Source organism: Trichomycterus rosablanca, chromosome 22 (genome assembly GCF_030014385.1).
Source record: "Trichomycterus rosablanca isolate fTriRos1 chromosome 22, fTriRos1.hap1, whole genome shotgun sequence".
NCBI lineage: Eukaryota > Metazoa > Chordata > Actinopteri > Siluriformes > Trichomycteridae > Trichomycterus > Trichomycterus rosablanca.
In genome coordinates, this window is record NC_086009.1 from 632718 (window position 1) to 658743 (window position 26026).

The following is a 26026-nucleotide window of genomic DNA, read 5'->3' on the forward strand; positions in this document are numbered from 1 at the left end:
TTTGTCTTCTGCTGCAGAGAGATACCAGATACGTCGCTGTACGCCTCTTCCGACACGTGCACAGCCCTCCTCGTCTCTTCCGCCAATCAGGGTCCTTACACAGCGTATGAAGAACCAACCACCCACCCACACATTGTCCGGCCCCCACCCTGTAGATACGATGGCCACTTAGTAATTATGCCCGCTAGATGGTGCCCAGCTGACCGGTGGCAACACCGAGTTTCGAACCGAGGAGTCCAGAAACTAGCGGAATATCCCGCTGCGCCACCTTGGCGCCAGCATTTGTATTTGTATGGCTGGGAACTGATTGATCAGTAGATGTTCCGTTTCATCCCAGAGCTGTTGAGTGAGGCTGAGCTTAGGGCTCCATGCAGGACGCTGGAGCTTCTTCATGTCTTTATAGAGCTCACTCATGCTGGAACTGGAAAGGACCTTCCCTAAATTGTTGCTGCAAAGTTGGAAGCTTTATGTAATTGATTTATTACACCTGGTAGAGACCTTAGAAGAGGCATCCAAATACTTTTGTCTATATAGAGTTACTCGTGCTCCATAAAAAAAAATAAAAAAAGACACACAGATCCAGTTTCCCAGCTACATTTTATTTTTAGGAATGTTTAGAAATATCAGACACAGGTTATAAAAAAGACCTTATATGGTCACGATTCACCGTAAAATACAGTAAAAACTCTGCCATGTGTGAAGATTCGTATCGTCTGCCCTTAGCTGCTATGCTAACTAGCCGTTACAGAATTAAATTCACCCTGCTAAATAAGAAGACGCCAGAGTTTGAGGTAATTCACCCAATCAGCCCAAAACAAGCACAGAGTAGAGGCGCGTGCAAACAAATAAATAGCGTGCATGTAGAAAAGCCCAAAATAAGATCAGAGCCCAAGAAGCACGAGCCTGAAGCAGGCCAGGAGACAGAAACGTGAAACAGACGAAGATATGATCTGGATTTATTTGCTCCTCCCCGACACCATGATGCCGAACTCCTGGATGCTGATCTCTTTGCTCTGGTACTGCTGCAGCTGGCGGTTGGTGATGTGTCCGGAGCGCAGGGCGTCCTCGATGGAGAACTTCTTGCCGGATTTCCTGTCGTGGAGAACGGACGACTCTCCGGTGGGACCCTTGACGGTGATCTCCTCCCAGTCGCACTCCTGACTCTGGAGGTTGACGAACATCTTCCAGTCGATCAGGCCGAGCTTGAAGGCCTCGTCGGGTTTCATCTCTTTGCCCGTGTCGGGGTCGATGACGACGATGGAGCGGCGGAGGTGGCTTTCCCGCTGCTCTCTCTTCACCCTCACCGTGGAGAGGCTCTTCTGCAGACGTTCGATCTCCTCGTCCTTGTCGACGGTGATGCGCCTCAGTTCGGACAGCTCCCTCTGCAGCGTATCCATCCTCATCTCCAACGTTCTGCTGCTGTCCATCGGCATGGAATCTGTGATCTGCCTGGTTTCCTTGCTGGTGATCTGAATCTCGGCTTGAAACTTCCTGATCTCGTTCTGCAGCCGCTGGTTCTCCTGCTGGAGCCTGCTGCTCTCGTCGCGGATGTAGTCCAGCTCCTTGGTGGACTTTGTGTTGGAGAATTCCACCTCGGTGAGTCTGGAGGTCATGGTGGTAAGCTCGATGTCCAGCTCTTTCCGGCGCCTCGTCTCCTCCTCCAGGGTCACCCGCAGCCTCTCGATCTCGAGCTCTGCTTCTGGATCCTTTTCCACCTGGACCTTCTCTGTGCGGACGACCTTCTCGCGGACCTCCATCCTTTCCAGGGTCTCTTGCTGCTGAAGCAGGATGTTGTACTCTTTCTCCAGGAGGAGGCGCTTGTGTCTCTCCTCATCCACCTGAAGCCTGAGGATGGAGTGCTCTTTCTCCTGTTGAGGGTCTTGCTGAAGGACCACCTTCTGTTTCACCGTCACCTTCTCTCTGGTCTCCTTGTCTCTGATCTCCAGCTCAGTGAGGCGAACCCTCAATCTCTGGATTTCCAGCTCAGCTTCCCGACGGGCTCTGCGCTCCTGTTCAAGCTCCTCCAGCTGGAGCTCAAGATCGGCCTTTTGGCGCTGCATCCTGGTCAGCTCATCTCGCAGAAGTTCCCTCTGCCTGACCTCGCTGTTGATGTTCTGAGTGAAGGTGGTGCACTCGGATTTCAGTGTCAGATCTTCCTCCATTTTCACGACTTCCTGCTGAACAACCTTCTCTCTGACCTGGGACAAGTCAATCTTCTTAATCCTGATCTTCTCTTCGGTGGTGGCACGCTCTCGTTCAAGCTCCAGGCGCTTCCTCTGCTCCTCCACCAGCCGTTTTTTGAGGGTCTCGATTTCTTCCCTGGTTTTGGGGTCCTCTCTGTACTGAACGACCTCGTTGACCACCTCCTTGGTCTGTATCTGCGGTTTGGTGTCCTTCCACCTCTGGATCTCGTCCCTCAGCTGGAGCATCTCGTAATCGAACTTCTCGGTATGGTGCGTCTTGTCTACGATTTCGTTACGGAGTCTCTCCAGCTCTCGTTCGGTTTCGGGGTCGGTCTTGTACTTGATCACCTCCTTGATAATTTCTTTGATCTCCACCTGTGGGCCTCTGGATCGCAGGACTATCACCTCCTCCTGGATGGTCTTCAGCTGGTGCTCGGTGTCTCTGTATCTCCTCTGGACCTCCACCAGCTCCAGTCTCAGATTGGCGACCTCCGTTTCTGCCTTGGGGTCGGGTCGGACGATCTCGCGCATCTTCTCCTGGATGATGACCTTTGACTTCTCCTCCTCGAGGCTGGTGATCTTGCGCTGGAAGTCCGTTCTCTCTCTGTGCAACGTCATACGCTTGGACTTCTCATCCTCCAGCTGCCTCCTCAGGTTCTCCACCTCCCTCTCCAGCACGACATCCTTCTCCACCTTGAGAACCTCGCGGATGGAGATCTTCTCCTCGGCCATGGCCTTTTCCTTCTCCAGACGCTTGAGTCTCTCCTGGAGGAACCGAAGCTCATCTTCCAGTTGCTTGCGGTTATCGACCTCCGTCTGCCTCCTCTCCAGCAGGATTCTGTACTCGCTCTCGAGCTGAGGATCGTTCTGCACCTTGATGACCTGCTCCTCCTTGATGATCTCCTGCTCCCTGTTCTTCTCTGCCGCCAGGACAGTGATCTGCTTCTGGATCTGGATGACCTCACTGTCCTTCACCAGCTTTTGCCTCTTGATCTCCTCCAGCTCCTCCCTCAGCCTCCTCACTTCCTCCTCCTGAGCACGGTCTCTCTCGATACGGAGCACCTCCTTGACCGTGTACTGCTGGGCGCCCTCTTTCATCTCGGTCTCGATGCCGCGCAGCTTGATGCGGAGACTGTCCAGCTCGCCGTCCAGGACGCGCGTGGTCCTGCGCTCCTCCGAGAGCCTCTGCTGCACTTTGCTGATTTCTTCGTCCAGCTGAGGATCAGGGACCTTCTTGATCAGCTCCTTCTTGACGAAGGTGTCCTGGGGCTTCTGTCCCTCCAGCACGTAGATGTCGCTCTGGATGGTTGTGATTTCCTTCTCCAGTTGCTGCCTCCTCAGGAGCTCCTCCTCCAGCTGCTTCTTGATTCTCCAGGAGTCATCTCCAGAAGCGCTGGATTTCACTGACTGGACGTGCTGTGAGATCACCTGGACCTCAGATTGCTGCAGAATAAAGTAATTTATAAATAATTCAGGTCAACGAGCCACAGTCACCGTCGGCACTGTTGTGGAAAAAAATGGCACATGATGTTTGGTACCTGATTTAGGAGACCCTGTGCAAACTCAAGGTTCTGCAGCCGCTGTTTGTTCACTGCATTGACTTCGGTGAATCTGGCCTCAATGGCGGCTTCCTGTTCCAAAAGAATAGATTCGTTTAAAATGCAGGTCGAGTGGATATAGATACTCACCAACATACACTGAGAAGTCAAAACATTAAAACCACCTCTCAAAAATGGGCATGTCGATGCCTGTTAGGTACCAGTGGTGCGTGTGAGGGTGAGGGATCTATTAGATGTGGATCTGATGGTGCGGGCGAGGGTGAGGGATCTATTAGATGTGGATCTGATGGTGCGTGTGAGGGTGAGGGATCTATTAGATGTGGATCTGATGGTGCGTGTGAGGGTGAGGGATCTATTAGATGTGGATCTGATGGTGCGTGTGAGGGTGAGGGATCTATTAGATGTGGATCTGATGGTGTGTGTGTGTGAGGGTGAGGGATCTATTAGATGTGGATCTGATGGTGTGTGTGTGTGAGGGTGAGGGATCTATTAGATGTGGATCTGATGGTGTGTGTGTGTGAGGGTGAGGGATCTATTAGATGTGGATCTGATGGTGTGTGTGTGTGAGGGTGAGGGATCTATTAGATGTGGATCTGATGGTGTGTGTGTGTGAGGGTGAGGGATCTATTAGATGTGGATCTGATGGTGCGTGTGTGTGAGGGTGAGGGATCTATTAGATGTGGATCTGATGGTGCGTGTGTGTGAGGGTGAGGGATCTATTAGATGTGGATCTGATGGTGCGTGTGAGGGTGAGGGATCTATTAGATGTGGATCTGATGGTGCGTGTGAGGGTGAGGGATCTATTAGATGTGGATCTGATGGTGCGTGTGAGGGTGAGGGATCTATTAGATGTGGATCTGATGGTGCGTGTGAGGGTGAGGGATCTATTAGATGTGGATCTGATGGTGCGTGTGAGGGTGAGGGATCTATTAGATGTGGATCTGATGGTGCGTGTGAGGGTGAGGGATCTATTAGATGTGGATCTGATGGTGCGTGTGAGGGTGAGGGATCTATTAGATGTGGATCTGATGGTGCGTGTGAGGGTGAGGGATCTATTAGATGTGGATCTGATGGTGCGTGTGAGGGTGAGGGATCTATTAGATGTGGATCTGATGGTGCGTGTGAGGGTGAGGGATCTATTAGATGTGGATCTGATGGTGCGGGCGAGGGTGAGGGATCTATTAGATGTGGATCTGATGGTGCGTGTGAGGGTGAGGGATCTATTAGATGTGGATCTGATGGTGCATGTGAGGGTGAGGGATCTATTAGATGTGGATCTGATGGTGCGTGTGAGGGTGAGGGATCTATTAGATGTGGATCTGATGGTGCGGGCGAGGGTGAGGGATCTATTAGATGTGGATCTGATGGTGCGTGTGAGGGTGAGGGATCTATTAGATGTGGATCTGATGGTGCGTGTGAGGGTGAGGGATCTATTAGATGTGGATCTGATGGTGCGTGTGAGGGTGAGGGATCTATTAGATGTGGATCTGATGGTGCGGGCGAGGGTGAGGGATCTATTAGATGTGGATCTGATGGTGTGTGTGAGGGTGAGGGATCTATTAGATGTGGATCTGATGGTATTATTATGATTGTACCTCTGCCTTGACTTTGAGTGCAGGCGACTCCAGTCGGCTCCTCTTGTAGGTTTGAGGCACCAGACCCTCCTCCAGGTCAAGAATAGATCTGAACCTCTCAGCTTCGTTTTCATAATCCTGCAGAGAAGCACAGACAGGAACACATCAGTCTCACGTTCTACACTCCACCGCTCGTGGTTCTATAGCAGGATTTCCTCCTACCTTGACCGCCTGCTGATAAACCTGCGCGTTCTTCGAGACGTTGTTCAGGTCCGGCTCCTTTCTGGCGATGTCCGAGAGCAGGTTCTGGAGGGGTTAAAGGTCGGGTGTGAGAACTGACGGTACGCTCGCGCTCCGGGGGAATTCGGATATATTCGTACACAGGATGATAGACTTACTCTTTGGTTTTTGAGCTTGGAATCCACCTGTCTGATGTCGTCGGTCTCGTAAGGTTCGTAGTTGGGCGTGTGGGAGAGCCAGCTGTTCAGGTTGTCGTAGTCGTTACGGTAGTTGCTGTAGGCCACTTTGGCTTTCTGCAGACTCTGGGACCTGGAGATTGAATCATTTTGAAATGAGCACAAAGTCTGATGGAGGAGAATCATCTATGGCACAATCAGACCACCTAGATATGAATTTCTCATCAAACTGCTGCTGTAGGTTTTTTTATTAATGTGTTTCTTCATTTCTCTTTGTAAGTACTTCATCCTGGTTGAAGCACCTCTGAGCTTTGTACTCTTTCTCAAGGTCATGCTGAAGGTCCACCTTCTGTTTCGCCTCGTCTTTCACCTCTATTGTTAACCCAAACTCTAAAAAATCTCTGGATTTCAAGCTCCGCGTCTAGGGTTCTACGTTCATGGTAAGCTTGCTTTAAACACAACAGCCATGAACACGATGATTTGGTAGAGAGAGAGCATGAATATGTGGCAAATCTTTCTGGAATGCTTCTCGCAACTAAATTAGAGAACGTTCTGTATACAAAGAAGGTCCTGCACAGGGTTACTATGGTGTTCCTAATAATGGGGCCAGGGTTACACCATAGTAACCCCGTGCAGGATTCTCTTCGTATAATGCTGCGTCCTATTTTCCCTTCATTGGCTTCCAGTGAAATTTAGGATTGATTTTAAGGTATTATTGCTGCCCCCTTGTATCTGGCTAATCTTCCACACCGCTATGTCCCTTCTCGTAGGTTAAGGTCGTCGGATGCTGGTCTCCTTGGTTGCTCCTAGATTTAGGTTGACCACCATGGGTGGTAGATTATTTAGTGTTGCTGCACCGACACTGTGGAACTCTGTTCCTCTCTCTTTGAGTTTAAATCTCTTCTAAAAACGTTCTTGTTTACTCTGCACTTTCACTCGTCTTCTTCAATGGGATGGCACCATCATACCTGGCAGAACCTTTGCGAGTTTAGATTCCTCTGAAAGCCCCAAGGTCTGGTAACCTGATGCTTTTGGAAACATTGAGGTCTAAGCTCAGGAGCAGAGGTGATCGAGCCTTTGGGGTAGCTGCTCCAATATTATGGAACAACGTTTACTCTGGTGTTTAACACTGGTTGAAGGGTGTAGTAACTGTAATCACTAGCTTTAATATGCACTATGTTTAGGAGTCTACATTTATTAGATTGGATTTATCTCTATCCTTGACAGTTTTTGTACTATACTGAGCCTGAACAGCACTTTGGTCGTCCACAGTTGTTATTTAAGGTGCTATATACATAAGCTTTGCCTCGTTTTGGCTTTTAATGCTTGAATGTACCTGGAATCGATCTGCCGGTTGAGGTTGTCGTAGCGCTTGCTGAGTTTCTGGACCTCGGCCTCCTGCCGGTCGATATCAGGGCAGTGCTCCTGCACCCTATTCACCATGTTATCACAGCTCACTTTAGCGCTCCTCAGGTTCTGCTCCATCTCTGGGATCATCGATTTCTTCGCCCGCGCTTCAGCTGCCATTTCCTGTGGCACAGAAACAGAGCGAACACGGTCACAGACGCCCGTGACTGACTGGAGTCGCTTCATTATCAGTCGACTTCTTCACTTCCACCCAGTCAGTGGAATATTTACGCTCTCTTGGACTCCTAGCTAGAGGTGGCGATAGAATCTTTGTGTTTTGAGCTGCTTGATCTAGTATGAAATTATGTACGAACGTACCGCCAGCTCGCGCTGAGTCTTATCCAGAGAGATCGGGTCGGACGGAGCCAGCTCTTCCCTGGCCAGTCTGTTCTCCAAGGTGCTCAGCCAGTTCTTGCCGCTCTGCAGCGAGTTCTCCAGACGGTTGGAGTTCTGAAGCCTAAAAAAAAAGAAGAATTATTTTCCGACAGTTCTGAATAAATCCAGAGTGGCGGTGCTCTCGTGTGTCACGTACTTATCGTCCGAACATCTCAGCAGCTGGTCCACCTTGTCGTATTTGTTGTTGGTCGTGTCCACCTTGGCTGAGAGCTGAGGGGCGCTGGAACATTTGGGGTTGGATCTGAGGAAGGTCTCGGCCTCGCGCACTTTGGAGGTCTTCTCCGGCTCTATCCTGCGCACGTCTGAGGCGATGTCCTGCAGAAACACACGCGAGGGTCAATCAAGCGAAAGAAACAATAATAATCATCATCTGTATTAACTAAATAACCTAAAATAGATCTGGTGGGTCGTTATGAATTATATTTTGTGGTTAGGAACAGGGTGCCAATCCACCACAGGACTCTGGCCATCCTCCCACTTCCTCAGAAACACGGTCTGTGTAGACGCCCGGCCAGCTGGTAGTAGACCAGTGAGATTCAAACCCAGATCTCAGGGGCCTAATGACGAGTTCCAGTCTCAGCAAAGCTGCCGACCTGGCAGGCGTCCACGCAGACAAATCGCTCATGTTTCATTTTGGAAAGGTCAGATGGCATCTCCTCTGACCCAACATTGACGGGGGGGACAAGGAGCGGTGTCAGACTGAACATGTTTGTGGTGATCCGACTCTCCTTGATCAGATCGAGAATTGGGAACTGGAAATGACTAAATTGAAAGATCAAAGACAAAGTCTAGAATAATAATCATTTTGACAGTTTTACACGTCCAGTATTAAACCGATCCAGAAATCTGTTACCCTTATGTTCTGCATCCTCTGGTTGCTGTCCAGAACGGGGCGTGTCTGCTCCAGAGGGGGGCGCAGCTCAGTGTAAATGTTCTTCTCCTGTTTATCCAGGTCGTTCACCACTTTATCCAGTCCTGCCATCAGCTGGCGGCACTGCAGCTCCTGCTTATCTGTGGTTCAGACGAGAAGATCAACACCTTTAACCCCCTCATGATTCACTCGTTTATCCTCACGCTCACATACAGCTCACATGGCGTGGATGTTGGTCTGTGCCAGCTGATCTGATGCTCTTACCTTGCCCGCCGGTGCCATCCTTCTTCAGAGTAGCCAGTCTGGACTGCAGTGCCGTTTTGCTGCTCGCCACCTTCTGTTTGATGTCCTTCTGCTGGCTCATCAGGCTGCAGCGAGACGAGACGGTAAAAAAATTAAATAAACACACCAGAACATTTAGAACACTCCTGAGCAACTAAACAGGGGCCAAACCCAAAATTACACTAACATTTAAAATACATTTTTGGGTTTGGTCCATTTGTTTTGCCCAAACGTGTACAGAAAACCACACTATGCTCTCTGTATTCCTCAACCAATCGTGCCAGTACTTCGACCAGACAGTAGGTGTCACTGTTGCGGAAACAATTAAAAGGAGCTACATTTACATTTGCGGTATTAATCCAAAGCGACCTACAATTATGACTGAATACTGTTTGAGCAATTAAGGTTTAAGGGCCTTGCTTAGGGGCCCAACAGTGGCAATTTGGTGGTGGTGGTGGGACTTGAACTGGTAACCTTTTGATTACTAGTCCAGTACCTTAACCACTGAACTTCCACTTTCCCTACAGATGCTGTGCACTGAAAAGCACTGAATAATTCATACAGCCAAAAGTATGTGGACACACAACCATGGGTATTAATTAAGAGAAGCATTGTACAAGATTCAACCAGATTTTGGACTGTTTCTTAGCAGAATTTGTGCAAAATTATGAAATGGGACGCCAATACTGAACAAAAGACCTGATTTGCAATCAGTGTGCCAATCAAAATTCATCCCAAAAAGGGGATTAAATGTGGCATCAGGGCTCTGTACAGGCTACTGGAGTTCCTCTATACAAAACACGTCAAATCATGTGTTTATGGGTCTGGCTTTGTGCACAGGGGAGCAGAATGGGTGTCCACATACTTTTGACTTATTGTGTATTAGTTGGAATGTTATAAGGACGCATTAAGAAGAAGAGAGCTGTACACGTGTTTGAGTACTGACCCATCAGCGATGCCGACAGAATCAGCGTCGGTTGGCGGGATGAAGAAACACACGCCAGGCGCCGCCATGGTGCGTCCAGCCGAGTCCTTCACGTCCCATTTGGCGTTGTTGTTCCTCAGCAGGGTGTAACGCTCGCCTCGCACAATCGGTCCCTGTGTGTTCCATAAAAAACAAGCAGACGAGTATTAGTGCGAGTCCCAAAATCTCCTCCGATCCCCTCCTACAGCCCCACCCAGGAGGACGGCACTGACCACCCTGTTCTTACGCAACCCGTTCACATGATGCCCCGCTTCACTCCACCACCCCACCCACAATATTCCAAAACTGTTCATCCTCTAAGCATTATTACCTCGTCAGTATCGAAGTCACACAGCGCCTCGATGGGCAGGAGCTTCTGCGGTGGAACCCTGCGGTGTTTCAGGGGAAGAACCTGGAGGCTGCGGTTCTGCAGAGCTTTCACTCGGTCATCAGAGATATCTGTGAACTTCTCTTGGTCCTGTCCGAAACACACAGGATTAACGTTCCACCTGTTTACACTCCTCACACACACACACACACACACACACACACACACACACACACACACACACACACACACACACACACACACACACACACAGAGTAAGGTGCAGACTGTATTTACCTTCAGCTCGGTGAGCAAGCCCTCCAGCTGGTACTGATCTTTAAACTCGGGGTTGTACTTCTGATTGACCTCGGTTCCCATTCGCTTCAGCAGGTCCTGGGTGTCTCTGGCCTCCTTCTGGAACTGTGGGAGGAAAACAAGATGATTTTAATAAATACTAATAAATAGAGGAATTAATTAATAGACTGACAGGTGGGTGGACTGATCGATGAATAGACTGATGGATAAATGAATCAGCTAATGGATGAATAGATGGATGGATGAATAGACTGAAGAATGGTTGGATGATTTTCTCTGCTCACCTTGTGGTACTCGTCCATGTGCTTGAGGTGAGTCTCCTCACAGATGAGCAGGTTGAGATATTCCTTCCAGTCCCCATTAACCGCCTCCATGTGAGCCTGAAAACAAAACAAAGCCATTTAATACACACACACACACACTTCATCCACAGCAGTCGTATTAAATCACAGCTGGAAGGTTTTTACCTCAATCACGTTCTTCCCTGGGTGGTCCTGAGCCATCAGCTTCTCTCCATCATCGCCCAGTTTGGTGATGGTTGCCTCCTTGGACTCCAGACACTTACTGATGAAGTTCTGCAGCAGGACAAGCGCAAACGTCACCACCCAGTTATATCATTTCCGTCCCGGAATCATTTCTACCGTTCTTACTCGAAGCTAAATGAAACAGAGCGGCGTTACCTCGTACTGCCTCTTGCGGGCCGGGTAATCCAGGTTGGCGTCGCTCCAGTCGTACGTGACGCGTTCCACAGCCTGCTGGTCCAGCCAGTACAGCTCGTTGGTGCAGCGCTGCATGTAGTCTCTCAGGCTCAGCAGGTTCTTCTGACGGGCTGTGGAGTTCGCCTGGACAGGAATGTGTTACTACAGTGAGGATGCTGTACTCCTGCGTGCATTCGGCTAACAGTGTTCAAACCAAAACTCTAAAAACACTTTTATATAACAGAGTGTCTCAAAACTAATGAAAATGAGGAGCAGAATCTCACCAGGAGTTTGTTGTATTTAGCTTGCAGGCCATCAGTCTGATTCTGAAACGCAAACAGAGAGGTCAGATCAGCCAAGAACACTCAGAGCACAAGTGCAACACAGAACATCACCACAAGAGGGCGACATCACAACATCACCAAATGTAAGTGGACGCCACACCACGAGTTTGCACAACGTGTCATTCCAAAATCAAGAACCCCAACATGAAGTTGGGTGTTCAGTGGAGGGTTGAACATACCAAACTGTTCAAACTGTGTCATTACAGACCTCATGATGGAACACGACTGGTGTTTCTTTCCTTAAACACCAAGCTGGAAGCACCTGATAGCAGCGGGTATGGCTAAAACACCCAAACTTAAACTTAATAACCAATTAGATGGGTGTCCACATACTTTAGGCCATTTGCATCAGATACTTTGACAATTACAGGTCAAAACAATTCCACTGTTTTCTGCACCCCTTTATTACTATTTTTCTTTGGCTCTTCTCATTGGTTGACGCTCATCACATGACTAAAATCAACAATAACAATGCTAGAAAATGCCTACATGGCGGGTTTTCATAGCGATCTAGTAGTAGCGATTAGCAATGCAGCGTGCTCACCTTGTCGCTCTGGGTGATGTGGGGAGCCAGAGCCTCCACCTCACTGTGGAAGATGTTGTGCTCCTCCACTTCGTTCTCGATGGTCGGCAGGTCCTGTCCGAATCCTTTGTTGTTGAGGTTGGCCTGCAGAAAGACGCCCACGTGGAGAGCGGCGGTTAGCTAGCCTGCGCGTGTTTCATTCACAGAACAGCGAAGGGAGAGCGTGTCGGGCGCGGTACTCACCAGCTTCTCGTCGATCATCCTGCCCCAGTTGACGCTGGGACGTCCTTCAGATCGAGTGAGGTGGTAGATGTGGTTGTGGTCGTCACGCAGCTTGTTCACGCGCTCGCGCAGCTGCTTCATGCTTCACGGGAAAAACGAGCGTAAGTACGGCGGCCGACGCCGGCTAACCCGGGCGTATATTCACCCCCAAAATAGTGTGACGTCTACTCACTCGTGTTCGATCATCTCAGCCTGAGGGTGGTTCAGGCGCTTGGCTTCGGCCGCGTCCTCATCCAGACCTTTCAGCATGTCCAGCGAGTTCAGGATTGACCTGTTGGTGGTGTCCTGGTAGAGCGGGGATTTGGCGTCGTTGATCTTGATGATGTCCTGAAAATAAAAAAGTCACAGAGAGGCTTAACCGAATACTTCAGCACTCAAAATTACGACTGGCTGTGTCTGAGGGTGGGAGGGTCAAACAGGTGCCGTATTGCTGCTGCAAGTGCGGCCTCTGCTGGCCGGTCGAGGCGCTGCACAGAGATGGTGATACCTCTCTCTGTGTGAAAAGCCGACCTCAGCCCCACTCAACAGCTCTGGGATGAACCGGAACACCAACTGATCGATCAGCACACAGCCGTACAAACAGTGTCATCTTTTGACTAAACCAGGCACAAATTCCCACACACAGACACATCCCAAATTCTTGTGAGAAGCTTCTCAGAGGAGCGGCTGCTGTCCTAGCTAAAAAGATAAATGTATTTTAATACCGTTTGTTTTTAAAACAGGACGTCCGACATGCTTATGGTCAGGCGTCCGAATACTTTTGGTCATATAGTGTACATAGCTCACTCACTCATCTTATGAAGCTTTATAAAACCAGAAATAATGATTCAGTTCTATAATCTGTTCTTTCTCTAGGCATAATCCTCTCAGACACGGAGCGCAGCGTCCATAAAAATACAAACATCGCAAAGGCAAACAGCAAAGTCAAACATTACGCCGGTTATATCTAAACACTCATCAGGTCAGGTAGAGCGGATCCGATTCCCCTGATAGATTCCTCCTCTAGATCTAGGTCTAGCTGTAGACCCCGACCCTGACCGAGGAGGGCCGTGCCTAACTTCACAGGGATCAGGATCACGTACAGAGAGTCGAGCACCGCTCTCCGTTATTCATCGTCTCTGTGCAGCGCCTCCACCAGCCAGCAGAGGCCGCTATTGCGAACTGGATTCATACCTTGTTGAGGTTCTGCTCCGTCTCCAGGATGTTCCTCTCCACCTTGTCTGCATTTCTCTGGAGCTTATCGATCAAAGTGGTCAAATCAGACGAGCTGCTGCTGCGACACAGACAGAAAACACAGGGATGTAATTTACTGGCTACGATAAAATAAATAAACACATAAATGAGCGAGTGAAGAGAGGATTAGGTTATCGTGAGAGACGTGGTACGATTCAGAAGATAAACTCCAGGGAAGTGAGCCATGAAAACGCTTCTGCTGGTCCATTAGATCAGCCATTGTACGGCACCTCTGGAGCCAAGAGGGTTAAGAACCGTGCTCAGGGGCCCAACAGTGTCTGCATGGATTGAAAATCACAGTGTAACCCAAACTGTAATCACAATGTGAGCTGACTGGGTTACAGAAAATGAAATTTAGCATCGGGACACCAAGTAGGAACGGATTTGGAATTATTTCAGGAACTTCAGTGATTCAGCTACTCCTTATTGCTTTCAGTCGAGAGTGTTGTGGGCGTGGTGCTTTGCAATTAACTGGTGCCCAGTCCAGGGCGTGTACCCTTCATGCCCTGGTCTTAAAACTCAAACATGACGTGTGTTGTGATTGTATAGGGTGAGTGGTGTGAGTATTTCGGTTTGTGTAGTCCCTCGACCAGACAGCAGAGGCAGGAAGGTGATTCCCAGTCCAGTCTGAACCCGGGTTGGGTCATGGTGGGCTAGCGTGTTAGACTGCCGTGGCACATGATTGGCTGAAAAATGCTGCATTTATTCAGCTAAAACTAAAATCGCCGCTCTTAGACTGTGTCCAGTCATTTTGATTGGCTTTTGTTTCTTGGAATCCTTAAGCACACAAACTCATCCGCTCCCGAAACTGGGAGGGAACAGGCCGAACCACACTGGGAGCGGAGCGCCCAACAGTATAATGTAATGTGTCATGAGCCGCTGTAATGAGTCTAATTGTTTGCATGAGTAAGCGTGATAAAAATATCTAAACGCAGGGAGGGTTTAGCGGCGGGTGATAAGCGTGCACGTTTACACCTCCCCGCAGGTACAGCCCATTCTCAGAGACACTCTCTCGTATTTTCAGGACTCTGAAGCCACATTTGCATGAGCTGGAAGCCACAGCGGAGCCGCGGAGGGGAAACTGAGTCACATGTTAGAACACCCACATCACAGAGCGCAACCGGCCGAGCGGGTTTGATTTGCAAATCTGTCGACTCAAGATATTCGATAAAAACGTAGCTCGACTTCTTATTGCTCTCTAAATATAAAGAGACGTTTTTAATTCTACTGTTTTACTAAACAGGATGTGTGTGATGTGTTTAAAATGCAGATTTCACATAGATTAACTCTAAATAAATTAAACCAACACAAAGGCATTCTGAGTCAAACTAGAGTTAAAATAAAGTTAAAATTAAGCTTTTAACGTTGTGCTCACCAACAGGCAGTAATTGATAAAACACTGAGAACGCCTTTGTTCACCATATTTCCTGTTAAAAAGCCACTAAAACATACACATCCTCCCCAAAACAGAGGAAATCAAACATACTTATTAATCCTGTAGTTTTACTGATTGTTATTTATTATAAAGCCTTTTGTTAAATGTTCACTTGGGTTTCGTTGGGTTTTATTGTAAATCACTGGATTTCTTTCTTCTCTGGACAGTAATATGAAATCTAACAGTAGGTCAGCGTGATATCTGAGCCTTTATTCAACAACATTTCGCTTATTATTAGCTGTAACGATGTTTAAATTGCGAAACATCCACCGATAGTTCTTATTAAACAGAATAAAAACAAGATCGTTTAAATCTGCTTCTAGAATTTAGCTATTAATGCCTGTATTATATCAGATATTAAAGTTTACATTCGGCTGCTTCTGTTTTATATATTTCAGGATTTTTCACCTGGTTCATGTTTAATCAGACAGAAATTTGATCAGACTGGCTTTGATGGGATCGGATTACACTTTCTGTTCCAGTTCAGCTATCAGACTCATCATTAACAGATAATTAAGATGTATAGAAGGATGCTAATGTGTTTTTTTATAATTTGCTCAATGAAAGTGGACATGAGGCAGGAATGATTAATGCAGCATGTATGAAGAAAGTATGAAAATGTACGTTTTTATTGTGGACGGGAATGGAAACACAGTGTTTACTATTTATTCTTTACATAAGGAACATCAGCAGCCGATCAGACTGGTTTCTCATTTTTAAACGGTGTAACAGAGCCGTATGAACTCTGTGCTAACGCTGCATGTATTTAGTAATACAGACTTTTATGTGCAGATATTCGTGCAGTCTGGTGCAAAAATGAATGTGAAGGGTCACCGCCATATCTGTCGCTGTCAGACTGGAACATTCAGGGTAGAACGGGTAAGTTCAGTGGGTAAAATTCTTGGCTGGTATTCAGAACAGGCTGCCAGATTAAGGACAAGTGCTCCCAACCTGCCAGTGTTTTGGGTGGAAGGGGGGTGTCATGTGCTACCCTGAGGTCTGAGTCCTTTAAATAAAAACAATGAGGAACATGAACGTTGTTTGGTCACATATAATTCTGATTATTATTGATTATTAGATTTCTGGTGCTGGAGCAAGCCACCCATCACCCACCGTACCAACCAACCTAATTATTCAATTATTAATCAGGTGTGATGTTAGATGCTGCTAAACTGGAATCACATTGGATGAGACAACGATCTGATCTGATCTGATCCAGCAACCTAGTTTACACAGGACAGTAATGATTAACCAATGTCCAACACCATTATGTCCTTCATGTATTGCATAACTTGCTTGCAGTATATCTGCACTTGCAGAAGGTCTGCATTTTGTCTATTCACTGAATCCTATATCATAAACATCACGTCTAATTTGCTCACTATTAAAATGATAGTTACACACTATAGCAAATCATATTCGGCAGATTTTAGATCGCCTGTGGGTGCAGCCGACGCTCATTTTCTGCACAATTTATTGTCAAGATTTGCATTGTACACCTATACCTGCCCACTTCATAACAAAACAAAAGGAATTTGTATAGTTAATGTATTCATTGGAAAGTCACTGACTACTCCTACTCGCGGATTGTGGGCACAGAACCAACAATATCCTGATTACAGCAGTTACTCAGTTAGCTTCCCACAGGTTAGAAAAAGGACATCAATGTAGTGTCATTCATGTCCTAAACAGAAACTAACACATCCGAATCTGACTCTGTGACATCTGTTTTGAATATGATAATTCCAACAAAACTCGAACCATACCCACTCTGAGTAGGTCTTTAAAAATGCACCAGAGAGCTCTGGAGGTTTGGCATGAGAAATGCATTATGGGTTGTAGCTCTGCGGCTTGTACGATGACTCAGAGAGTCCAGGCCGTTCTCGAAAGAAAAACAAGGTCCAATGTTTTACTGATCTGAGCTACATGTGGGATCCAGCAACACGCTAGGTTCTGGCGTGGGACTTTACAGCATAACAAACACCACGCTGAGCTGAAACCCATCCAGAACAAACACACAGCTCATACTTCAATGAAATACACACTTCAACTGGGTGAAATGATGCCATTGTCTTTACACTGTGTGTAATCTGCCAGTGTGGTGAGTTTATAAAAAACCATCGCATATTCCCATGCACCTAAACAGCAGCACTAATGCCGGAGGCTAAACACGGATCTTAAAACCTGTCTGCTTGTTTAAACTTGAAATACAGTCTCTCTCACCTGAGACTAGAAAATCAAGTTCTCCAAGAAACAATAAAAAAACCAAACACCTTGCAGTCCAGAACAAGAAGAGCGACCTGGGAAAGGTGCACTGACATGGGTGGGGAAGACGGACATTGTTCGGATTCCATGACTCAACCCACCCAGGCAAAGGTCCACACACACCTAAAAATGTCATTCAGTCATCAGATACCACGACTGAAATAAAGCGTAGGCGTATCGGACGCCTCCTTTCAGCACGCCTGATTAGATTAGTCATTAGATCTTAGTGACCTAAACGGTATACACCCTGGAAACCTCTTCCATTCAACAGGAGCAAAATGACAACCTGTGTGTTTACATCAATATTAATCCTAAACCTGTCATTATTATGTCTCGGTCAGGTTATTTACTAGATTGGAATGAAGGAATGACAGATCTTTATTACCGTCATTACGCTGTTATCGTTCTGCAGGTTAGCAGTTTGGAATTCCATGGTTTAAAGATTATTAATATATTATTAGGTATGTGACAGAACAGAAAAGAACAGCTCTAAATCACATCCGGTCAAAGATTAAATCCCACTTTTAAATGAATGGAACACGACCTTGATGAAGTGTGATCATTATGAAAGTTTATAAGAGTGAGAATGGACCTGATTGACTGGGTGAGCTGTCTGGATCTAATGAAATAAATCTTTAATTCTACTCACTACTTAAAGTCGTTACATTATTCAGTGCTGAACAACCAAAGTTATGAAATCTTGTCTTGCCGACAGCATTTACCAGTGAGACACAAAAGTTAGAGGCAAAAAGCCAACAACCCCGGATTAAAGATGATTTCTGTATTGTTACCCATGTGGCAGAACAGACACCCAGATTTACATTTTTCACCATTGAAATTAAAGCCCTTAAGACTTACAGGATCCAACAGGATCCAAACTTGCATTTTTCAGGACAGTACATTCCTTTCCTACTGGTTTCACTGCAAGTGTTGAATTATGTGCTTTTAACGTGAAGAATGAACGTCAGGAGGTTAAACACCAACCCAGAATTCAAGCTGGGAATAAATCAGAAAGAATCTATGTATGTATAAAAGGTATATTTAAAAGAATTTGGGTGTGGTGACTGGCAGGTGCAGGTAGGGAGCTCCCAGATAGATCATACCAGATTAGTCTAGATAATATCAAGGTATATTCTTTGTCATTATATTTTAAGGTGGGTCACCGAGTGTTTTTCCATTCACCTTCCTGCAGCACATTTCTTAAATTACTTTTTATCCGATATGAAAGTACTAGTAATCCAAAAGTAATGCAGTTATTTACACATTAAAGTCGTCATTTTCAGCAGTCGAGTACGCTTTGCATTGCCATGGGTCAAGAAACTGCTGTGCAAAAAGTAGGCATTTCTTTTTAATAATAGTGTACTGGTACTGTTGCCCTTTCACTGCCCAATTCAGTCCAGCTGATATAAAGGTTGAGAACCACTGCTCTTAGCTCATGGTGACGCAAAGCATACTTGACTGAGGACAGTGTCACCCATGTACCATAAGCCTCTGATTCATAGTATTGGTGTTTATTGGTGGTTACCATCAACACACGTCCTCTTAAAAAAGTTTGGTTTTCCTTTTCAACCCTGTCAATAATGGACGCAGTTAAAGTAGTCTGATTTAAATGGGCACAGAGAAGTAGCAGTAAAGAAGAACGTGGGAGGCTTTAAGAAGTTAAATGACATGGAACTTTCAGCACCACTTAATTAATAGTTTAGTTGATGTATACACAATTTGACCCATCTAGTAAAAACGGCATTTTTGTTGTGTATGTGCTTCAAATATTTATTTACATTAAAGATTGCCATAATATACGTGTTCCTCTGGACTGAATTTGATTTATATTTACTGCATAGCTGCAAAAGTGAATCAGGATTTACAAATAAGAGTAAATAACAATAATAAAGCAGATAAATGTTGTATTTTATTATATTGTAATTGTATTATTAAAGCTTTAACTGCACTGAGGGACAAACAGCCGTTACAAAACAGCCGTTATTTTTTTAATTCAAACTGGCTCGCGCACTGTCTCTGTGTACAATATACTGAGCCGTTCACCTAAGGAATCGATTCTGATTCTAATTCCAAAGGTGGGGAGTTTTGTACCTTACGCGGTGATTCAAAGGAATCGAGTGATGGAATCGATTCACATAATATTAATATTTCTTGGTGTTTGGATGTTAAACAAATATGTAAGACGACATAAAATATCATTCAATTATGTCATAACATAAAAGCCATTATGAATGATGTGTAAAATAAAATAAAAATGTCGAGTTATATATTTATCTGTTTGTTGTTCCTCACAGTCTATAATGATGTCAGTTTAGTTAAACGACTTTATTTTTCTGGACAATACGCTGTTGTTCTAGACAACAAGATACAAGACAAAAACATTCTGTTCTGGAATAAAAGTGTGGGATAATTCGACCTTTTTATTCAACAAGTTCTCATCGATTCATTCCAAAATGATTGACTTGGAGCTGTCCAGTGTAATGTTCTCTGTGGAAAAACTCCAAGCTTTTTATGAGAGATATTAATCTTTGTGAAGTCTTACAGTTAAACAGAGTGTCTGACAGAATCACTGCGTTTTATTAATCATTAAACATTAACTCAAAGTGCGCAAACTGTGTAGAACCGAGTCCTAACACATGAGTCGACTCTTTGAATTAATTGAATTATTTTGAGCTCTTCTGAGAGAAAACTTTCTCAGAATAATCGATTTCAAAAATGTGTCAGTGAAACTGCTTTTATTAGTTCTATATTCGCGAATTTAAATTTTATATTTAATTTGATAAGATCGACTCCTTATATTCGAACCAGTTCTATATTCCCAATGCCTGGAATCTATGAATCGACTCCTTTTGGAATTGAACCCTAGACCTACGTTACTCAACTTCGCCTGGAAGAAAAAGTTCTATGTTAAATCGAAATAAACTCTTTACAGCTAAATGAAGGAAATGAAGAAATATAGAAGCTAAAGGTCTTAGCAGAAGGTAACAGTGATGATGGTAAACGCATTTTGAAGGAGAAGAAGGGCGGGGCACCATGTCACATACAAATATATAAGCAAATCCTTTAAAAGCACAAAGCAAACAAAGATCCGGACGCTGAAAAAAAGACATGATCGTTTTAAACTTCAGTATTATATTCTATTAAAATTACAGACATGCATTTAAATCTACTGCAATCTGTAGCATGAGCAGAAACTCACATTTTAGTCGAGGTGCTGGACACCGTGGTCTTGGAAGTTTTCTTCTTGCTGAACATGGTGCTGGTTTCCTAACACCTCTCTCAGTACAATCCGAGTTTTCTGGAGACCTTCTGACACTCTTGACAGGTGAAACGTTGCAGTGAAAGTTGTGAAGGCGAGGCCAGAGCCTGCAGCTGCTTCTCTTAGCCAACACCTGCAGCTATGAGCCACACACACCTGTACTCAGCCTGTTTTACCCGCGCTGACTCCTCCCACCGCGGGCGTGGCTTTGTGAAAGTGGGCGGGGATTAGCTTTCCTTCAGACAGGTGAATTTCTGCATCTGTACAGGTGAACCGTGAGCTGTCCTACAGGCTGCAGATCATTAAAGCCAGACTGGATGGTGCAGTCACTGGTCTCCATTCAAAATAAGGTCACATGCACAAAATCAAGGTCTCAGTTAAATGGACCGGAGCTGTGTGGGGCTGCCATCAGTTCACCGTTAGATAGAAAAATACACCAGGCATGAGCAATAAAATCACAAATATAATCTGTGCAACCCTCTCTACCAAACATCATGAGCTGAGCTACTACCAAAAATACATCTATTGCATAGAATGTAGAAGCTGTGCAGTTTTAAAAGAAATGCAACCCATGGTGGAGACAGTGGACAGAAAATGAGTAGAATTAGAATAACAACTGGTTGTCACAATAAGGCTAGCTGCTCGATCCACCAGCATAGGGAGAACTTTACTGGGAGCGGCTATAAAAAGAGCAGGGCAGCCACTCCACTTACTGGCACAGCTCATGCCCAGCATGAATCCATACATGGGTGCATAAAAGTGCAGACATTTGCGCTGACGAAAAAAACGGACCGGACTAGACCTAGCCCGGCATCACGGTTAGACAGAGGTTGCCAACGGAGAAGCCAGCAACTCTGTGAGGAGAAAACCATAATTAACTGAGGGGCCTCCACCTGGAGCAAACTAACGCTTAATGAGACTGTCTGTTAAAGAAACGGACCATAATGGCATTGTAGGTGGGCATGATTCTGTAACCCACACCCCCTACTGGCCTCTGTGGCAGGTGGGCCTTTATACAGTACATGGCTGGGCGTTGATGTCGGTCATCAAAGCCTCAGTTGATGTTCCGGTTCATCCCAGAGCTGTTGAGTGAGGCTGAGGTCAGGACGCTGGAGTTTCTTGGTTTTCTTCACATAGAGCTTTGTAGCTTTCTTTATAGCGCTCGCTTTGTGCACAGGGGCACAGTCATGCTGAAACAAGAACGGGCCATCCCTAAACTGTTACTGTAAAGTCAAAAACATCATTTCCTTCATATTGCTGATTTATTAAACCTGTTAGCAACTGTTGTGTCTGAAATGCATGGATTCAACAATCAGAAGGGGCGTCCCGATACTTTTGTCCTGACAGTGTGTGTAAGTGGGTTTTAAAAACATGCCAGTAGGGGGTTTAGCTACATACTGCACACTACAAACAGCCGGGTGGGGTTTAGTATGAGAAGTATGCACAGTATGTGATGTTTAACATAGAATTCCTGTGTCTTACAACTAAACTGCTGAAAAAAACCAAACAGTAAATCATTTACAGCTTTTTATTACACTGACATGCACAACTGAACTTTATACAGTAGACGTCTGGTTGCCTCTAATACTGCACATTTATCACACTGAATTATTGTGCTGCACATTTAAATGTGTAAGAGCTCAACACATGAATGAACGATTCCCATTAGGCATCACCACAACAGATCAATCGTCCGCATATTTGATTTGCCCGGATACCCTTTCTGACTCAACGCTCCTATTGATCTGGGCTTGGGACCTGCACTAAGGGTGCACTGATGAGTCCCTCACAATGACTAGGTTCTGTGAGCCCAGCCTTGGATCCAAACCCCTGGCGCATCACACTACACCACACCAGCTCACACATTTTATTATAAAATCAATATATTAAATAAGTTGTGGGTCTTAGACTTGCAATAGATTGACGCCCGGATCGGTTCAGGGTTTGTTCCTGCCTCCTGAATTATTGGGCACTCGGATGGCGCAGTCGTAAAGTGCACTAGTCCACCACTGCTGAGATCTGGGGATCCAGTGTTTAAATCTCAGTGGTGCTATCAGTCGGTCAGATATGATTGGCCAAAGCAGCCTAGACATTAGGAGGTGCACTTGATGGTGCGCTCTCACTGCAGGTCCCAAGCCCGGATAGAAAAAGGAGGGTTGCATCAGGACCAGATTCACTGTGATGACACTTAAATACCAGTTAATAATTATTATTAATATTTACATTTTTATAAAATTTTAATATAAATCTGTTCCTATTTTCTGATAAAAATCATTCTGCTGTTTAGGTGATCAGTATAAATATGGACACTGTGCATTTGTATTATGATTTTTTATTTATTTATTGACGTGATGAATATAAATTTTCATTTTTCTTCAGAATTGTGCGTCTGGCAGTGCTGATTGATGACTATACAGTAACCAGCAAAACCAGTACGAAGAATGCATTCATCCGGCCAAGAATAAGCAGAAAATTCATCTGAAATGTTTGTATTAAACTTGACGAGCTTCAGAAAAGAATTTGTTAGAATTCTGACAGTGAAAGCGACTGTGATGCTTCAGCAGAGATGAAATGTTAACAGTGAGTGTATGGAATAAGTGATGATGGTGTGTGTTTAAATCTCATGTGTGTGTGTGTGTGTGTGTGTGTTATCAGCCACAGTTTTCGCCATATGAAAAGCCGCTGGTGTCCTGAATATTATACACAGAAACATGATGATTAGGTTGATGCTGGAGGCTGAAACAGATAAACGTTTCAGGTCTGTAAACATCCAATCAGATCAGTGGATTCATTATTTCAGATCAATCAAACAACAGCAAAACAAACTGTACACACACACACACACACATCACGAGAGGATCAGTCGTGTACTGGCACCTCCAACAAGTCAATTCTTTATATTTATACAAGTCATAGAAAATATAGGGGAATATTTACATATATAATGTCTTTTTACACTTTTACATAGTGTGTGTGGGTGTGTGTGTGTGTGTGTGAATGTGGGTGTGTGAATGTGGGTGTGAATGTGTGTGTGATAAGGTTACATATAAAGTATGTGTTTGTTTGAGATGAGATGTGTTTAGTATGTGTGTGTGTGAGAGAGTGTTATAGTGTGTGTGTGTGTGTTTGGAATGAGGTGTGTGTGTTTTTGTGTGTATGTGTGTATGTATGGGAGGTGTGTGTTATAGTGTGTGTGCATGTGTGTTATACTGTGTGTGTTTGTGTGTGTGTGTGTATGAGAGAGAGTGTGTGTGTTAGCGTGTGTGTGTTTGTGTGTATGTGAGGTGTGTGTTATAGTGTGTATGTGTGTGTGTGTGGTGTCTGTGTGAGGTGTGTGTGTTATAATGTGAGTGTATGTGTGTGCTTGTTATTGTGTGTGTGTTTGGAATGAGGTGTGTTATAGTGTGTGTGTGTGTGTGTGTGTGTGTGTTCACCTGAGCTCTACACAATGTGAGTCTGTGCTGCATGAACATCCAAGGTCGTGAGTGGGAGCGTCGCCGATTTATTTACACACCTTTACACACTGTCACACATGTGCAGACTTCAGACCCCATCACACACACACACACACACACACCTCATGCACGGTCCAAACTACACCTCATCACACACACACACACACACACACACACACACACACACACACACACACAATAATAGTTTATTGTAAATGGAGGAGACGTCTATCAACAACCAACTATTCTGAGCCCCGAATATTCAGTCACTGGCCAAAAATTTCTTTAAATGAAAACATGCCAGTATTAGTGTGGCCATTGATCTGTAAATCATCATTAGAACGTCAACAGTGGGTCTGTCTAAAAACCCAGTAATCTCTCCATATAGACGCATTTCCCATCATCCTACACTCCCGAGAAGAGGGCGTGTCTAAATTCTTAGATGCCTTAAAATGCTCCCACTGAGGCGCCTTAATTGTGTGATGATCTGACCGAATAACGAGGGAGTGCCCGACGCCTCCTCAGCGCTGAACATCAATCCCAGCATTCTGTGTGGTTGTTGCTCAGTAAGTAAGTCAGTGGCTCAGGGTCAGTGTTAGCCCAGTAGGTAAAGCTGTGGGTTACCATCTAGAAGGTTGTAGGCTCGAATCCTGGCTCTGCTGTGCAGCTTCTGGTGCCCCTAGACTCTGCCCCCAGCTTTTAAAGAAGCTGGTATATGCGGAAACATCATCTCATTGTACTGAGTAAATAAACGGTACATCTGATACATAAAGGTGTTCCAACTGCCCAAGATCATCCTCATCCAGAGTGTGTTCAGGTTTTTCACTATTAGCATCATTAATGTGGAACAGTGGTAGCTCAGTGGTTAACATGCAAACAAGTTGGCACAGTTTGGCTCCTGAGCAAGGCCCTTATCCCGTTGGATAAAAGTGTGTGTTAAATACCAAAGTTGTAAATGTTAATTCATGGATCGTGGCTGAGGCGATCTCCTCACCAGCATCTCTGCCAAAGTTCACCTGCTGGATTTCTTTCTTTCAGTACTGAATGTGACGGGTGCAGCAGAGGAACGTTTGAGGAACCAGACTGGTGAGATGGTTCACCTCTCAAACCAGCACTGCTGCATTTCAGAACATCTGATAAAACATCACTCGTATGTAAATGAGGAGAAGTCTGGACGCCGTGTGTAAAGCTGAACGTGTTCAACACGACTGATCTGAAAACCCAACACAAACACAATTAAAAAATACATACAGTGTACGGACAAAAGTATTGGGACGCCCCTTCTAATGACTTCTAATAATTTGTGTGTTTCAGCAACAACAGTTACTAACAGGTGTAATGAATTAATTATAAAAATGAAAATTATATGCTTCTGACTGTGCAGCAACAGTTTAGGGAAGGACCTTTCCTGTTCTAGCATGATTAAACTCTATAAAGACGTGAAGAAAAACTCATTTTGAAGAAACTTTAGCCCCACTCAACAGCTCTGGGACGAAACAGAACATCGACTGATCAATCAGCCCGGCCCTGTCGTACAAATGCTGTCAAGTTTTGATAGGATGGGCACAAATTCCCATACACAGACACACTTCAAAGTCTTGTGAGAAGCTTCTTAGCTTCCGACAAGCTCACGGTCAAGGTGTCCAAATACTTTTGACCATAAAGTCATTTTATAAAAAATATGTATTATAAATAATAAAATCTGTTAGTACAAATACACATACAGCATCGTTTATTGCTCCACGTTCTATAGGGTCATTTAACTATATGACTGTATGATGGCCTTCTAATGCCTTGTTAGGGCGGCACGGCAGCACTCACAGCAAGAAGGTCCTGGGTTTGATTCCCTGGTAGAGCAGTCTGGGTCCTTTCTGTGTGGAGTTTGCATGTTCTCCCCGTGTCTGCATGGGTTTTCATCCGGGAGCTCCGGTTTCCTCCCACAGTACAGAGGCGTGTAAGTGAGCTGAACTGGAGACACTAAATAGTTCATGACTGTGTTTGATATTAAACCTGAACTGATTAATCTTGTGTGAGCAGTAACTACCGTTCCTGCCATGAATGGAAGTGACTTCTCTGTGCCCATATATATTAAAATGTAGATAAAACATGTGGATGCCAAGATTGAGCAGAAAACCGAAGCCGTCGCCTCACACTGAGAGAAATTTTGTACGTTTGGGCAGAGGGTCCAGCATGAATTTGCACTGAGGTTTAGAAAAAAACAAAGCGCAGTACTGGAC

The 26026-nt window shown here is 45.3% G+C and overlaps 1 protein-coding gene and 1 long non-coding RNA gene across 3 annotated transcripts; one reads left to right on the plus strand and one right to left on the minus strand.

Annotated features, from left to right (window-relative positions):
• Positions 1–578: 578 nt before the first annotated feature.
• ppl (periplakin) lies at positions 579–20466 on the minus strand. Of its 2 annotated transcripts, none has more exons than XM_063018621.1 (22): positions 20275–20466; positions 13316–13412; positions 12315–12469; positions 12104–12224; positions 11882–12004; positions 11278–11319; positions 10976–11137; positions 10763–10870; positions 10580–10675; positions 10278–10400; positions 9984–10130; positions 9635–9786; positions 8671–8774; positions 8389–8546; positions 7672–7850; positions 7458–7596; positions 7069–7262; positions 5715–5865; positions 5539–5622; positions 5338–5454; positions 3722–3814; positions 579–3626 (listed from the first exon to the last, which is right to left on the minus strand). In XM_063018621.1, the coding sequence occupies exons 1-22, from the start codon at positions 20328–20330 to the stop codon at positions 957–959; spliced, it is 5271 nt and encodes a 1756-aa protein (XP_062874691.1). In that variant the 5' UTR covers positions 20331–20466; the 3' UTR covers positions 579–956. The 2 variants fall into 2 exon arrangements, with proteins under 2 accessions (XP_062874691.1, XP_062874690.1); XM_063018620.1 differs by having other exon boundaries at positions 13316–13415.
• Positions 19952–25508, plus strand: LOC134335966 (uncharacterized). Its single transcript, XR_010015676.1, has 4 exons — positions 19952–20056; positions 22714–22819; positions 22990–23092; positions 24828–25508. It is a non-coding gene; the product is annotated as an uncharacterized LOC134335966 (long non-coding RNA).
• Positions 25509–26026: the final 518 nt, after the last annotated feature.